This window comes from Hyperolius riggenbachi, chromosome 1 (assembly GCF_040937935.1).
Source record: "Hyperolius riggenbachi isolate aHypRig1 chromosome 1, aHypRig1.pri, whole genome shotgun sequence".
Taxonomy (NCBI): Eukaryota; Metazoa; Chordata; class Amphibia; order Anura; family Hyperoliidae; genus Hyperolius; species Hyperolius riggenbachi.
This window is the reverse complement of record NC_090646.1, coordinates 688,788,627-688,805,661: the sequence shown is the minus strand read 5'-3', so window position 1 is coordinate 688,805,661 and position 17,035 is coordinate 688,788,627. Positions and strand designations below refer to the sequence as shown.

The 17,035-nt window shown below is 55.0% G+C and overlaps 1 protein-coding gene across 1 annotated transcript in view; it reads left to right on the top strand.

Moving 5' to 3' along the window:
• Window positions 1–17,035, top strand: part of TLN1 (talin 1) — a 325,769-nt gene that overhangs the window by 51,540 nt on the left and 257,194 nt on the right. The window contains exons 2-4 of the mRNA XM_068265810.1: window positions 9,670–9,839; window positions 12,931–13,028; window positions 14,894–15,023. Coding sequence (XP_068121911.1) covers window positions 9,710–9,839; window positions 12,931–13,028; window positions 14,894–15,023 — 358 coding nt within the window. The 5' untranslated portion in view covers window positions 9,670–9,709. The remainder of the gene's footprint in view (window positions 1–9,669; window positions 9,840–12,930; window positions 13,029–14,893; window positions 15,024–17,035) is intronic.

Here is a 17,035-nt window from a genome sequence, read left to right as displayed (position 1 = left end):
TATATTACATGTGCAGTGTGGTGTGCAGTATATTACATGTGCAGGGTGGTGTGCAGTATATTACATGTGCAGGGTGGTGTGCAGTATATTACATGTGCAGGGTGGTGTGCAGTATATTACATGTGCAGTGTGGTGTGCAGTATATTACATGTGCAGGGTGGTGTGCAGTATATTACATGTGCAGGGTGGTGTGCAGGATATTACATGTGCAGGGTGGTGTGCAGTATATTACATGTGCAGGGTGGTGAGCAGTATATTACATGTGCAGGGTGGTGTGCAGTATATTACATGTGCAGGGTGGTGTGCAGTATATTACATGTGCAGTGTGGTGTGCAGTATATTACATGTGCAGGGCGGTGTGCAGTATATTACATGTGCAGTGTGGTGTGCAGTATATTACATGTGCAGGGTGGTGTGCAGTATATTACATGTGCAGGGTGGTGTGCAGTGTATTACATGTGCAGGGTGGTGAGCAGTATATTACATGTGCAGGGTGGTGTGCAGTATATTACATGTGCAGGGCGGTGAGCAGTATATTACATGTGCAGGGCGGTGTGCAGTATATTACATGTGCAGTGTGGTGTGCAGTATATTACATGTGCAGGGTGGTGTGCAGTATATTACATGTGCAGGGTGGTGTGCAGTATATTACATGTGCAGGGCGGTGTGCAGTATATTACATGTGCAGGGTGGTGTGCAGTATATTACATGTGCAGTGTGGTGTGCAGTATATTACATGTGCAGGGCGGTGTGCAGTATATTACATGTGCAGTGTGGTGTGCAGTATATTACATGTGCAGGGTGGTGTGCAGTATATTACATGTGCAGGGTGGTGTGCAGTATATTACATGTGCAGGGTGGTGTGCAGTATATTACATGTGCAGGGTGGTGTGCAGTATATTACATGTGCAGGGCGGTGTGCAGTATATTACATGTGCAGGGCGGTGAGCAGTATATTACATGTGCAGGGCGGTGTGCAGTATATTACATGTGCAGGGCGGTGAGCAGTATATTACATGTGCAGGGCGGTGTGCAGTATATTACATGTGCAGGGCGGTGTGCAGTATATTACATGTGCAGGGTGGTGTGCAGTATATTACATGTGCAGTGTGGTGTGCAGTATATTACATGTGCAGGGTGGTGTGCAGTATATTACATGTGCAGGGTGGTGTGCAGTATATTACATGTGCAGGATGGTGTACAGTATATTACATGTGCAGGGTGGTGTGCAGTATATTACATGTGCAGGGTGGTGTGCAGTATATTACATGTGCAGGGTGGTGTGCAGTATATTACATGTGCAGGGTGGTGTGCAGTATATTACATGTGCAGTGTGGTGTGCAGTATATTACATGTGCAGGGTGGTGTGCAGTATATTACATGTGCAGGGTGGTGTGCAGGATATTACATGTGCAGGGTGGTGTGCAGTATATTACATGTGCAGGGTGGTGAGCAGTATATTACATGTGCAGGGTGGTGTGCAGTATATTACATGTGCAGGGTGGTGTGCAGTATATTACATGTGCAGTGTGGTGTGCAGTATATTACATGTGCAGGGCGGTGTGCAGTATATTACATGTGCAGTGTGGTGTGCAGTATATTACATGTGCAGGGTGGTGTGCAGTATATTACATGTGCAGGGTGGTGTGCAGTGTATTACATGTGCAGGGTGGTGAGCAGTATATTACATGTGCAGGGTGGTGTGCAGTATATTACATGTGCAGGGCGGTGAGCAGTATATTACATGTGCAGGGCGGTGTGCAGTATATTACATGTGCAGTGTGGTGTGCAGTATATTACATGTGCAGGGTGGTGTGCAGTATATTACATGTGCAGGGTGGTGTGCAGTATATTACATGTGCAGGGTGGTGTGCAGTATATTACATGTGCAGGGCGGTGTGCAGTATATTACATGTGCAGGGCGGTGTGCAGTATATTACATGTGCAGGGTGGTGTGCAGTATATTACATGTGCAGGGTGGTGTGCAGTATATTACATGTGCAGGGCGGTGTGCAGTATATTACATGTGCAGGGTGGTGTGCAGTATATTACATGTGCAGGGTGGTGTGCAGTATATTACATGTGCAGGGCGGTGTGCAGTATATTACATGTGCAGGGCGGTGTGCAGTATATTACATGTGCAGGGTGGTGTGCTGTATATTACATGTGCAGGGCGGTGTGCAGTATATTACATGTGCAGGGCGGTGTGCAGTATATTACATGTGCAGGGCGGTGTGCAGTATATTACATGTGCAGTGTGGTGTGCAGTATATTACATGTGCAGGGTGGTGTGCAGGATATTACATGTGCAGGGTGGTGTGCAGGATATTACATGTGCAGGGCGGTGTGCAGTATATTACATGTGCAGTGTGGTGTGCAGTATATTACATGTGCAGGGTGGTGTGCAGTATATTACATGTGCAGGGTGGTGTGCAGTGTATTACATGTGCAGGGTGGTGAGCAGTATATTACATGTGCAGGGCGGTGTGCAGTATATTACATGTGCAGGGCGGTGAGCAGTATATTACATGTGCAGGGCGGTGTGCAGTATATTACATGTGCAGGGTGGTGTGCAGTATATTACATGTGCAGGGCGGTGTGCAGTATATTACATGTGCAGGGCGGTGTGCAGTATATTACATGTGCAGGGTGGTGTGCAGTATATTACATGTGCAGTGTGGTGTGCAGTATATTACATGTGCAGGGCGGTGTGCAGTATATTACATGTGCAGTGTGGTGTGCAGTATATTACATGTGCAGGGTGGTGTGCAGTATATTACATGTGCAGGGTGGTGTGCAGTATATTACATGTGCAGGGTGGTGTGCAGTATATTACATGTGCAGGGTGGTGTGCAGTATATTACATGTGCAGGGCGGTGAGCAGTATATTACATGTGCAGGGCGGTGTGCAGTATATTACATGTGCAGGGCGGTGAGCAGTATATTACATGTGCAGGGCGGTGTGCAGTATATTACATGTGCAGGGCGGTGTGCAGTATATTACATGTGCAGGGTGGTGTGCAGTATATTACATGTGCAGGGTGGTGTGCAGTATATTACATGTGCAGTGTGGTGTGCAGTATATTACATGTGCAGTGTGGTGTGCAGTATATTACATGTGCAGGGTGGTGTGCAGTATATTACATGTGCAGGGTGGTGTGCAGTATATTACATGTGCAGGGCGGTGTGCAGTATATTACATGTGCAGTGTGGTGTGCAGGATATTACATGTGCAGGGTGGTGAGCAGTATATTACATGTGCAGGGCGGTGTGCAGTATATTACATGTGTGGTGTGCAGTATATTACATGTGCAGGGTGGTGTGCAGTATATTACATGTGCAGGGTGGTGTGCAGTATATTACATGTGCAGTGTGGTGTGCAGTATATTACATGTGCAGGGTGGTGTGCAGTATATTACATGTGCAGGGTGGTATATTACATGCCGTGTATATAAGAGGGATATATTTGGGCGCTGCACGTTTCTTGGAATGAGGTCTGGAAAGTGTTGTAATAGTTGGGATTATCCTCCTTCTCCGCCAGCTGTGTACAGACTGTCTCTATATAAGGAGAGCACAGGCATCCCAGAATCTGTGTACTACCACACCCATCCTCCACCCTTTCCTGCCCTGTGTACTAACACCCCCATCCTCCACCCTCTCCCGCCCTGTGTACTACCACACCCATCCTCCACCCTCTCCTGCCCTGTGTACTACCACCCGCATCCTCCACCCTCTCCTGCCCTGTTTACTATCTCCCCATCCTCCACCCTTTCCTGCCCTGTGTACTATCTCCCCATCCTCCACCCTCTCCTACCCTGTGTACTACCACCCGCATCCTCCACCCTCTCCTGCCCTGTGTACTACCACCCGCATCCTCCACCCTCTCCTGCCCTGTGTACTAACACCCCCATCCTCCACCCTCTCCCGCCCTGTGTACTACCACACCCATCCTCCACCCTCTCCCACCCTGTGTACTATCTCCCCATCCTCCACCCTCTCCTGCCCTGTGTACTATCTCCCCATCCTCCACCCTCTCCTGCCCTGTGTACTACCTCCCCATCCTCCACCCTCTCCTGCCCTGTGTACTACCTCCCCATCCTCCACCCTCTCCTGCCCTGTGTACTTCCTCCGCATCCTCCACCCTCTCCTGCCCTGTGTACTATCTCCCTCATCCTCCACCCTCTCCTGCCCCCCTGTGTACTACCTCCCCCATCCTCCACCCTCTCCTGCCCCCTGTGTACTACCTCCCCCATCCTCCACGCTCTCCTGCCCTGTGTACTATCACACCCATCCTCCACCCTCTTCTGTCCCCTGTGTACTACCTCCCCCATCCTCCACCCTCTCCTGCCCTGTGTACTACCACCCCCATCCTCCACCCTCTCCTGCCCTGTGTACTACCACCCCTATCCTCCACCCTCTCCTGCCCTGTGTACTACCACCCCTATCCTCCACCCTCTCCTGCCCTGTGTACTATCACCCCCATCCTCCACACTCTCCTGCCCTGTGTACTACCACCCCCGTCCTCCAGCCTCTCCTGCCCTGTGTACTACCACCCCCATCCTCCACCCTCTCCTGCCCTGTGTATTACAACCCCCATCCTCCACCCTCTCCTGCCCTGTGTACTACCACCCCCATCCTCCACCCTCTCCTGCCCTCTGTGTATTACCATCCCCATCTTCCACCCTCTCCCGCCCCCTGTGTACTTCCACCCCCATCCTCCACCCGCTTCCGCCCCGTGTACTTCCACCCCCATCCTCCACCCTCTCCCGCCCTGTGTACTTCCACCCCCATCCTGCCGTGGATCAGGTAATATGAGTGCGTCCGTGTCACCTGACCACAGAGCTGCCGTGGATAAGGAAATAGCGCGCCCGTGTCACCTGACCACAGAGCTGCCGTGGATCAGGAAATATGAGGGCGCCCGTGTCATCTGACCACAGAGCTGCGGTGGATCAGGAAATAGGAGCGCGCCTGTGTCACCTGACCAGAGCTGCCGTGGATCAGGAAATAGGAGCGCGCCTGTGTCACCTGACCACAGAGCTGCGGTGGATCAGGAATTATTAGTGTGCCCCTGTCACCTGACCACAGAGTTGCCGTGGATCAGGAAATATGAGTGTGCCCGTGTCACCTGACCACAGAGCTGCGGTGGATCAGGAATTATTAGTGTGCCCGTGTCACCTGACCACAGAGCTGCCGTGGATCAGGAAATAGGAGCGCGCCTGTGTCACCTGACCACAGAGCTGCTGTGGATCAGGAAATACGAGCGTGCCTGTGTCACCTGACCACAGAGCTGCCGTGGATCAGGAAATATGAGGGCGCCAGTGTCACCTGATCACAGAGCTGCTGTGGATCAGGAAATATGAGCGTGCCTGTGTCACCTGACCACAGAGCTGCCGTGGATCAGGAAATATGAGCACGCCTGTGTCACCTGACCACAGAGCTGCCGTGGATCAGGAAATATGACGGTATCCGTGTCACCTGACCACAGAGCTGCCGTGAATCAGGAAATATGAGCATGAATGTGTCACCTGACCACAGAGTTGCCGTGGATCAGGAATTATTAGTGTGCCCGTGTCACCTGACCACAGAGCTGCCGTGGATCAGAAAATATGAGCGCTCCCGTGTCACCTGACCACAGAGCTGCTGTGGATCAGGAAATATGAGCGTGCCCGTGTCACCTGACCACAGAGCTGCCGTGGATCAGGAAATATAGGCTCACCCATGTCACCTGACCACAGAGCTGCCGTGGATCAGGAAATAGGAGCGCGCCCGTGTCACCTGACCACAGAGCTGCCGTGGATCAGGAAATAGGAGCGCGCCTGTGTCACCTGACCAGAGCTGCCGTGGATCAGGAAATAGGAGCGCGCCTGTGTCACCTGACCACAGAGCTGCGGTGGATCAGGAATTATTAGTGTGCCCGTGTCACCTGACCACAGAGCTGCCGTTGATCAGGAAATATGAGGGCGCCAGTGTCACCTGATCACAGAGCTGCTGTGGATCAGGAAATATGAGCGTGCCTGTGTCACCTGACCACAGAGCTGCCGTGGATCAGGAAATGTGAGGGTATCCGTGTCACCTGACCACAGAGCTGCCGTGGATCAGGAAATACGAGGGTATCCGTGTCACCTGACCACAGAGCTGCCGTGGATCAGGAAATATGAGCACGCCTGTGTCACCTGACCACAGAGCTGCCATGGATCAGGAAATATGACGGTATCCGTGTCACCTGACCACAGAGCTGCCGTGGATCAGGGAATGTGAGGGTATCCGTGTCACCTGACCACAGAGCTGCCGTGGATCAGGAAATATAAACATGAATGTGTCACCTGACCACAGAGCTGCCGTGGATCAGAAAATATGAGCGCTCCCGTGTCACCTGACCACAGAGCTGCCGTGGATCAGGAAATATGAGCGCTCCCGTGTCACCTGACCACAGAGCTGCTGTGGATCAGGAAATATGACCGTGCCCGTGTCACCTGACCACAGAGCTGCCGTGGATCAGAAAATATAAGCTCACCCGTGTCACCTGACCACAGAGCTGCCGTGGATCAGGAAATATGAGCATGACTGTGTCACCTGACCACAGAGCTGCCGTGGATCAGGAAATATGAGCGCTCCCGTGTCCCCTGACCACAGAGCTGCCGTGGATCAGGAAATATGAGTGCGCCCCTGTCACCTGACCACAGAGCTGCCGTGGATCAGGGAATGTGAGGGTATCCGTGTCACCTGACCACAGAGTTGCCGTGGATCAGGAAATAGGAGCGCGCCAGTGTCACCTGACCACAGAGTTGCCGTGGATCAGGAAATGTGAGGGTATCTGTGTCACCTGACCACAGAGCTGCCGTGGATCAGGGAATGTGAGGGTATCCGTGTCACCTGACCACAGAGCTGCCGTGGATCAGGGAATGTGAGGGTATCAGTGTCACCTGACCACAGAGCTGCCGTGGATCAGGAAATGTGAGCGTGCCCGTGTCACCTGACCACAGAGCTGCCGTGGATCAGGAAATATGAGCGCTCCCGTGTCACCTGACCACAGAGTTGCCGTGGATCAGGAAATATGAGTGTGCCCGTGTCACCTGACCACAGAGCTGCCGTGGATCAGGAAATATGAGCGTGCCCGTGTCACCTGACCACAGAGTTGCCGTGGATCAGGAAATGTGAGGGTATCCGTGTCACCTGACCACAGAGTTGCCGTGGATCAGGAAATGTGAGCGCGCCAGTGTCACCTGACCACAGAGTTGCCGTGGATCAGGAAATGTGAGGGTATCTGTGTCACCTGACCACAGAGTTGCCGTGGATCAGGAAATGTGAGCGCGCCAGTGTCACCTGACCACAGAGCTGCCGTGGATCAGGAAATATGAGCGTGCCCGTGTCACCTGACCACAGAGTTGCCGTGGATCAGGAAATGTGAGGGTATCCGTGTCACCTGACCACAGAGTTGCCGTGGATCAGGAAATGTGAGGGTATCCGTGTCACCTGACCACAGAGCTGCCGTGGATCAGGAAATGTGAGGGTATCCGTGTCACCTGACCACAGAGTTGCCGTGGATCAGGAAATGTGAGGGTATCCGTGTCACCTGACCACAGAGTTGCCGTGGATCAGGAAATGTGAGGGTATCCGTGTCACCTGACCACAGAGCTGCCGTGGATCAGGGAATGTCAGGGTATCCGTGTCACCTGACCACAGAGCTGCCGTGGATCAGGAAATAGGAGCGCGCCCGTGTCACCTGACCACAGAGCTGCCGTGGATCAGGAAATATGAGCGCGCCCGTGTCACCTGACCACAGAGTTGCCGTGGATCAGGAAATGTGAGGGTATCCGTGTCACCTGACCAGAGTTGCCGTGGATCAGGAAATAGGAGCGCGCCAGTGTCACCTGACCACAGAGCTGCCGTGGATCAGGAAATAGGAGCGCGCCCGTGTCACCTGACCACAGAGCTGCTGTGGATCAGGAAATATGAGCGCTCCCGTGTCACCTGACCACAGAGTTGCCGTGGATCAGGAAATATGAGTGTGCCCGTGTCACCTGACCACAGAGCTGCCGTGGATCAGGAAATATGAGCGTGCCCGTGTCACCTGACCACAGAGTTGCCGTGGATCAGGAAATGTGAGGGTATCCGTGTCATCTGACCACAGAGTTGCCGTGGATCAGGAAATGTGAGGGTATCTGTGTCACCTGACCACAGAGTTGCCGTGGATCAGGAAATGTGAGCGCGCCAGTGTCACCTGACCACAGAGCTGCCGTGGATCAGGAAATATGAGCGCGCCCGTGTCACCTGACCACAGAGTTGCCGTGGATCAGGAAATGTGAGGGTATCCGTGTCACCTGACCACAGAGTTGCCGTGGATCAGGAAATGTGAGGGTATCCGTGTCACCTGACCACAGAGCTGCCGTGGATCAGGAAATGTGAGGGTATCCGTGTCACCTGACCACAGAGTTGCCGTGGATCAGGAAATGTGAGGGTATCCGTGTCACCTGACCACAGAGTTGCCGTGGATCAGGAAATGTGAGGGTATCCGTGTCACCTGACCACAGAGCTGCCGTGGATCAGGGAATGTCAGGGTATCCGTGTCACCTGACCACAGAGCTGCCGTGGATCAGGAAATAGGAGCGCGCCCGTGTCACCTGACCACAGAGTTGCCGTGGATCAGGAAATGTGAGGGTATCCGTGTCACCTGACCAGAGTTGCCGTGGATCAGGAAATGTGAGGGTATCCGTGTCACCTGACCACAGAGCTGCCGTGGATCAGGGAATGTCAGGGTATCCGTGTCACCTGACCACAGAGCTGCCGTGGATCAGGAAATATGAGCGTGCCCGTGTCACCTGACCACAGAGCTGCAGTGGATCAGGAAATAGGAGCGCGCCAGTGTCACCTGACCACAGAGCTGCCGTGGATCAGGAAATAGGAGCGCGCCCGTGTCACCTGACCACAGAGCTGCTGTGGATCAGGAAATATGAGCGTGCCCGTGTCACCTGACCACAGAGCTGCAGTGGATCAGGAAATAGGAGCGCGCCAGTGTCACCTGACCACAGAGCTGCCGTGGATCAGGAAATAGGAGCGCGCCCGTGTCACCTGACCACAGAGCTGCCGTGGATCAGGAAATAGGAGCGCGCCCGTGTCACCTGACCACAGAGCTGCAGTGGATCAGGAAATATGAGTGTGCCCGTGTCACCTGACCACAGAGCTGCCGTGGATCAGGAAATGTAGGGTATACGTGTCACCTGACCACAGAGCTGCCGTGGATCAGGAAATGTAGGGTATACGTGTCACCTGACCACAGAGCTGCCGTGGATCAGGAAATGTAGGGTATACGTGTCACCTGACCACAGAGCTGCCGTGGATCAGGAAATGTGAGGGTATCCGTGTCACCTGACCACAGAGCTGCCGTGGATCAGGAAATGTAGGGTATCCGTGTCACCTGACCACAGAGCTGCCGTGGATCAGGAAATGTAGGGTATCCGTGTCACCTGACCACAGAGCTGCCGTGGATCAGGAAATGTAGGGTATCCGTGTCACCTGACCACAGAGCTGCCGTGGATCTGTAAATATAAATAATATTTTTTATGTTAAAGGGTTGCATTCTTCTGTGTGATTTTTTTTCATGTGTTATGATGATGTTTCTGTTCTCACGATGTGTAATAAGTGTAACATGCTTGTGTTTCCTCCCGGCAGAGCGTCCCATTAGATTAGTTCCCCCACCCCCACTGCAGCCATGGTGGCGTTATCGCTAAAGATCAGTATTGGCAATGTGGTGAAGACCATGCAATTCGAGCCCTCCACCATGATCTATGACGCCTGTCGGATGATCCGGGAGCGAGTACCAGAGGCACAAATCGGACAACGTGAGTCCCCTTCCTGTCTGTCATTGTCACTAGACTTAGGGAGGACTTAGTCGGGAACACACTCGACTTCCTGGACTCTCTCTATGTGATCTCCACATTCCTCCTCATAGGATAGAAACCAGGCCTGTGCCATGGGCTCTCCACTTTCCTCCTCATAGGATAGACACCAGGCCTGTGCCATGGACTCTCCACATTCCTCCTCATAGGATAGACCCCAGGCCTGTGCCATGGGCTCTCTACATTCCTCCTCATAGGATAGACACCAGGCCTGTGCCATGGACTCTCCACATTCCTCCTCATAGGATAGACACCAGGCCTGTGCCATGGGATCTCCACATTCCTCATAGGATAGACACCAGGCCTGTGCCATGGGCTCTCCACATTCCTCCTCATAGGATAGACACCCGGCCTGTGCCATGGGCTCTCCACATTCCTCATAGGATAGACACCAGGCCTGTGCCATGGGCTCTCCACATTCCTCATAGGATAGACACCAGGCCTGTGCCATGGGCTCTCCACATCCCTCCTCATAGGATAGACACCAGGCCTGTGCCATGGGATCTCCACATTCCTCATAGGATAGACACCAGGCCTGTGCCATGGGCTCTCCACATTCCTCCTCATAGGATAGACACCAGGCTTGTGCCATGGGCTCATAGGATAGACACCAGGCTTGTGCCATGGACTCTCCACATTCCTCCTCATAGGATAGACACCAGGCCTGTGCCATGGGCTCTCCACATTCCTCCTCATAGGATAGACACCAGGCCTGTGCCATGGGCTCTCCACATTCCTCCTCATAGGATAGACACCAGGCCTGTGCCATGGGCTCTCCACATTCCTCATAGGATAGACACCAGGCCTGTGCCATGGGCTCTCCACATTCCTCCTCATAGGATAGACACCAGGCCTGTGCCATGGGCTCTCCACATTCCTCATAGGATAGACACCAGGCCTGTGCCATGGGATCTCCACATTCCTTATAGGATAGACACCAGGCCTGTGCCATGGGATCTCCACATTCCTCATAGGATAGACACCAGGCCTGTGCCATGGGCTCTCCACATTCCTCATAGGATAGACACCAGGCTTGTGCTATGGGCTCTCCACATTCCTCCTCATAGGATAGACACCAGGCCTGTGCCATGGGCTCTCCACATTCCTCATAGGATAGACACTAGGTCTGTGCCATGGGCTCTCCACATTCCTCATAGGATAGACACCAGGCTTGTGCCATGGGCTCTCCACATTCCTCATAGGATAGACACCAGGCCTGTGCCATGGGCTCTCCACATTCCTCCTCATAGGATAGACACCAGGCCTGTGCCATGGGCTCTCCACATTCCTCCTCATAGGATAGACACCAGGCCTGTGCCATGGGCTCTCCACATTCCTCCTCATAGGATAGACACCAGGCCTGTGCCATGGGCTCTCCACATTCCTCATAGGATAGACACCAGGCCTGTGCCATGGGCTCTCCACATTCCTCCTCATAGGATAGACACCAGGCCTGTGCCATGGGCTCTCCACATTCCTCATAGGATAGACACCAGGCCTGTGCCATGGGATCTCCACATTCCTTATAGGATAGACACCAGGCCTGTGCCATGGGATCTCCACATTCCTCATAGGATAGACACCAGGCCTGTGCCATGGGCTCTCCACATTCCTCATAGGATAGACACCAGGCTTGTGCTATGGGCTCTCCACATTCCTCCTCATAGGATAGACACCAGGCCTGTGCCATGGGCTCTCCACATTCCTCATAGGATAGACACTAGGTCTGTGCCATGGGCTCTCCACATTCCTCATAGGATAGACACCAGGCTTGTGCCATGGGCTCTCCACATTCCTCATAGGATAGACACCAGGCCTGTGCCATGGGCTCTCCACATCCCTCCTCATAGGATAGACACCAGGCCTGTGCCATGGGCTCTCCACATTCCTCCTCATAGGATAGACACCAGGCTTGTGCCATGGGCTCCCCACATTCCTCATAGGATAGACACCAGGCTTGTGCCATGGGCTCATAGGATAGACACCAGGCTTGTGCCATGGACTCTCCACATTCCTCATAGGATAGACACCAGGCCTGTGCCATGGGCTCTCCACATTCCTCATAGGATAGACACCAGGCCTGTGCCATGGGCTCTCCACATTCCTCATAGGATAGACACCAGGCTTGTGCCATGGGCTCTCCACATTCCTCATAGGATAGACATCAGGCCTGTGCCATGGACTCCCCATACTCCTCATAGGATAGACACCAGGCCTGTGCCATGGGCTCTCCACATTCCTCATAGGATAGACACCAGGCCTGTGCCATGGGCTCTCCACATTCCTCATAGGATAGACACCAGGCTTGTGCCATGGGCTCTCCACATTCCTCATAGGATAGACTCCAGGCCTGTGCCATGGGATCTCCACATTCCTCCTCATAGGATAGACACCAGGCTTGTGCCATGGGCTCTCCACATTCCTCATAGAATAGACACCAGGCCTGTGCCATGGGCTCTCCACATTCCTCATAGGATAGACACCAGGCTTGTGCCATGGGCTCTCCACATTCCTCATAGGATAGACTCCAGGCCTGTGCCATGGGATCTCCACATTCCTCCTCATAGGATAGACACCAGGCTTGTGCCATGGGCTCTCCACATTCCTCATAGAATAGACACCAGGCCTGTGCCATGGGCTCATAGGATAGACACCAGGCTTGTGCCATGGACTCTCCACATTCCTCATAGGATAGACACCAGGCTTGTGCCATGGGCTCTCCACATTCCTCATAGAATAGACACCAGGCCTGTGCCATGGGCTCATAGGATAGACACCAGGCTTGTGCCATGGACTCTCCACATTCCTCATAGGATAGACACCAGGCTTGTGCCATGGGCTCTCCACATTCCTCCTCATAGGATAGACACCAGGCTTGTGCCATGGGCTCTCCACATTCCTCATAGAATAAATACACTGAATACTGTACACTGCAGACTGACTCACACAGGAGGAGGGCTGTTCATGCATGCTGGGCACTACATTTTGCCCCTTACATTATGTGTAATATTGCGTCATGCTCTTCTCTCTACAGCCAATGACTTTGGCCTTTTTCTCTCGGATGAAGATCCCAAGAAAGGCATCTGGTTGGAGGCGGGGAAAGCTCTGGACTATTACATGTTACGCAATGGGGTAAGAGGAGGGGGGCGGTCACCTGTGTCCAGTGTGGGGTAAGAGGAGGGGGGCGGTCACCTGTGTCCAGTGTGGGGTAAGAGGAGGGGGGCGGTCACCAGTGTCCAGTGTGGGGTAAGAGGAGGGGGGCGGTCACCAGTGTCCAGTGCTATGGTTATGTGACAGCCAGGGATAATCACAGATATGCAAATCTTTCTGGGTTGATGCAAATTTTTGGGTTGTGGTCATGGGACAGCCCCAGTGTTGTGGTCATGGGACAGCCCGGTGTTGTGGTCATGGGACAGCCCCGGTGTTGTGGTCATGGGACAGCCCCGGTGTTGTGGTCATGGGACAGCCCCGGTGTTGTGGTCATGGGACAGCCCCGGTGTTGTGGTCATGGGACAGCCCCGGTGTTGTGGTCATGGGACAGACCCGGTGTTGTGGTCATGGGACAGCCCAGGGTTGTGGTCATGGGACAGACCCGGTGTTGTGGTCATGGGACAGACCCGGTGTTGTGGTCATGGGACAGCCCCGGGGTTGTGGTCATGGGACAGACCCGGTGTTGTGGTCATGGGACAGCCCCGGTGTTGTGGTCATGGGACAGCCCAGGGTTGTGGTCATGGGACAGACCCGGTGTTGTGGTCATGGGACAGACCCGGTGTTGTGGTCATGGGACAGCCCCGGTGTTGTGGTCATGGGACAGCCCCGGGGTTGTGGTCATGGGACAGCCCCGGGGTTGTGGTCATGGGACAGCCCCAGTGTTGTGGTCATGGGACAGCCCGGTGTTGTGGTCATGGGACAGCCCGGTGTTGTGGTCATGGGACAGACCCGGTGTTGTGGTCATGGGACAGCCCCGGTGTTGTGGTCATGGGACAGCCCAGGGTTGTGGTCATGGGACAGACCCGGTGTTGTGGTCATGGGACAGACCCGGTGTTGTGATCATGGGACAGCCCCGGTGTTGTGGTCATGGGACAGCCCGGGGTTGTGGTCATGGGACAGCCCGGGGTTGTGGTCATGCGACAGCCCCGGTGTTGTGGTCATGCGACAGCCCCGGTGTTGTGGTCGTGCGACAGCCCCGGTGTTGTGGTCGTGCGACAGCCCCGGTGTTGTGGTCGTGCGACAGCCCCGGTGTTGTGGTCGTGCGACAGCCCCGGTGTTGTGGTCGTGCGACAGCCCCGGTGTTGTGGTCGTGCGACAGCCCCGGTGTTGTGGTCGTGCGACAGCCCCGGTGTTGTGGTCGTGCGACAGCCCCGGGGTTGTGGTCGTGCGACAGCCCCGGGGTTGTGGTCGTGCGACAGCCCCGGGGTTGTGGTCGTGCGACAGCCCCGGGGTTGTGGTCATGGGACAGACCCGGGGTTGTGGTCATGGGACAGGCCCGGGGTTGCGGTCGTGCGACAGCCGCGGGGTTGCGGTCATGGGACAGCCGCGGGGTTGTGGTCATGCGACAGCCCCGGGGTTGTGGTCATGGGACAGGCCCGGGGTTGCGGTCGTGCGACAGCGGTTGTGGTCGTGCGACAGCCCCGGGGTTGTGGTCATGGGACAGCCCGGGGTTGCGGTCGTGCGACAGGCCCGGGGTTGCGGTCGTGCGACAGTCCCGGGGTTTCGGTCGTGCGACAGCGGTTGTGGTCATGGAACAGCCCGGGGTTGTGGTCATGCGACAGGCCCGGGGTGTCGGTCGTGCAACAGCGGTTGTGGTCATGGTACAGCCCGGGGTTGTGGTCATGGGACAGCCCCGGTGTTGTGGTCATGGGACAGCCCGGGGTTGCGGTCGTGCGACAGGCCCGGGGTTGTGGTGGTCATGGGACAGCCCGGGGTTGCGGTCATGCGACAGCCCGGTGTTCTGGTCATGTGATATGATGCGTGGTTTTTTTTCCCACGTGTTGCAGGACACGCTGGAGTACAGGAAGAAGCAGCGTCCTCTGAAGATCCGCATGTTGGATGGGACAGTGAAAACCGTCATGGTGGACGACTCTAAAACGATGAGCGACCTCCTGATGACCATTTGTGCTCGCATTGGTAAGATGGGACAACTCCCTGCCTACATTATTAGACATCTTATTATCTCACAACGTGTGTAGCTTTCCTCCTATCGTCCAGAGATGGCATAGATTCCCGTATTGTATGATGGGTGGCGTGTAATCATTGCTGGGGGGACAGGATTGAGCCTGGGGGGAGGGGCTGGGCAGAGTCTCGATCTATCAGCAGTAACAGCCTTGCCGATGCCTTGGCCCCAGAAACCTGCAGTGTGTGTATAAAGGTGAATAGGACAACACCTGTCCTGCGCGGGTGAGCTGGGCGCCGGGAGAGTGGAATGTCGGCTCACCCTGCTGCTGATCCCCGGCGGTGTACAATACTATTCCCCCTCCGAGTCCCCTGCTGCTGCTCAAATCCCCGGCGGTGTACAATACTATTCCCCCTCCGAGTCCCCTGCTGCCGCTCAAATCCCCGGCGGTGTACAATACTATTCCCCCTCCGAGTCCCCTGCTGCTGCTCAAATCCCCAGCGGTGTACAATACTATTCCCCCTCCGAGTCCCCTGCTGCCGCTCAAATCCCCGGCGGTGTACAATACTATTCCCCCTCCGAGTCCCCTGCTGCCACTCAAATCCCCAGCAGTGTACAATACTATTCCCCCTCCGAGTCCCCTGCTGCCGCTCAAATCCCCAGCAGTGTACAATACTATTCCCCCTCCGAGTCCCCTGCTGCCGCTCAAATCCCCAGCAGTGTACAATACTATTCCCCCTCCGAGTCCCCTGCTGCCGCTCAAATCCCCGGCGGTGTACAGTACTATTCCCCCTCCGAGTCCCCGGCTGCCGCTCAAATCCCCGGCGGTGTACAATACTATTCCCCCTCCGAGTCCCCTGCTGCTGCTCAAATCCCCAGCGGTGTACAATACTATTCCCCCTCCGAGTCCCCTGCTGCCGCTCAAATCCCCAGCGGTGTACAATACTATTCCCCCTCCGAGTCCCCTTCTGCCGCTCAAATCCCCGGCGGTGTACAATACTATTCCCCCTCCGAGTTCCCTGCTGCCACTCAGATCCCCGGCGGCGTACAATACTATTCCCCCTCCGAGTCCCCTGCTGCCGCTCAAATCCCCGGCGGTGTACAATACTATTCCCCCTCCGAGTCCCCTGCTGCCGCTCAAATCCCCAGCGGTGTACAATACTATTCCCCCTCTGAGTCCCCTGCTGCTAATCAAATCCCCGGCGGTGTACAATACTATTCCCCCTCCGAGTCCCCTGCTGCAGCCCAAATCCCCGGCGGTGTACAATACTATTCCCCCTCCGAGTCCCCGGCTGCTGCTCAAATCCCCGGCGGTGTACAATACTATTCCCCCTCCGAGTCCCCTGCTGCAGCTCAAATCCCCGGCGGTGTACAATACTATTCCACCTCCGAGTCCCCGGCTGCTGCTCAAATCCCCGGCAGTGTACAATACTATTCCCCCTCCGAGTCCCCTGCTGCTGCTCAAATCCCCGGCGGTGTACAATACTATTCCCCCTCCGAGTCCCCTGCTGCCGCTCAAATCCCCGGCGGTGTACAATAGTATTCCCCCTCCGAGTCCCCTGCTGCCGCTCAAATCCCCGGCAGCGTACAATACTATTCCCCCTCCGAGTCCCCTGCTGCTGCTCAAATCCCCAGCGGTGTACAATACTATTCCCCCTCCGAGTCCCCTGCTGCTCAAATCCCCGGCGGTGTACAATACTATTCCCCCTCCGAGTCCCCTGCTGCTGCTAAAATCCCCAGCGGTGTACAATACTGTTCCCTCTCCGAGTCCCCTGCTGCTGCTCAAATCCCTGGCGGCGTACAATACTATTCCCCCTCCGAGTCCCCTGCTGCCGCTCAAATCCCCGGCAGTGTACAATACTATTCCCCCTCCGAGTCCCCTGCTGCTGCTCAAATCCCCGGCGGTGTACAATACTATTCCCCCTCCGAGTCCCCTGCTGCTGCTCAAATCCCTGGCGGTGTACAATACTATTCCCCCTCCGAGTCCCCTGCTGCCGCTCAAATCCCCAGCGGTGTACAATACTAT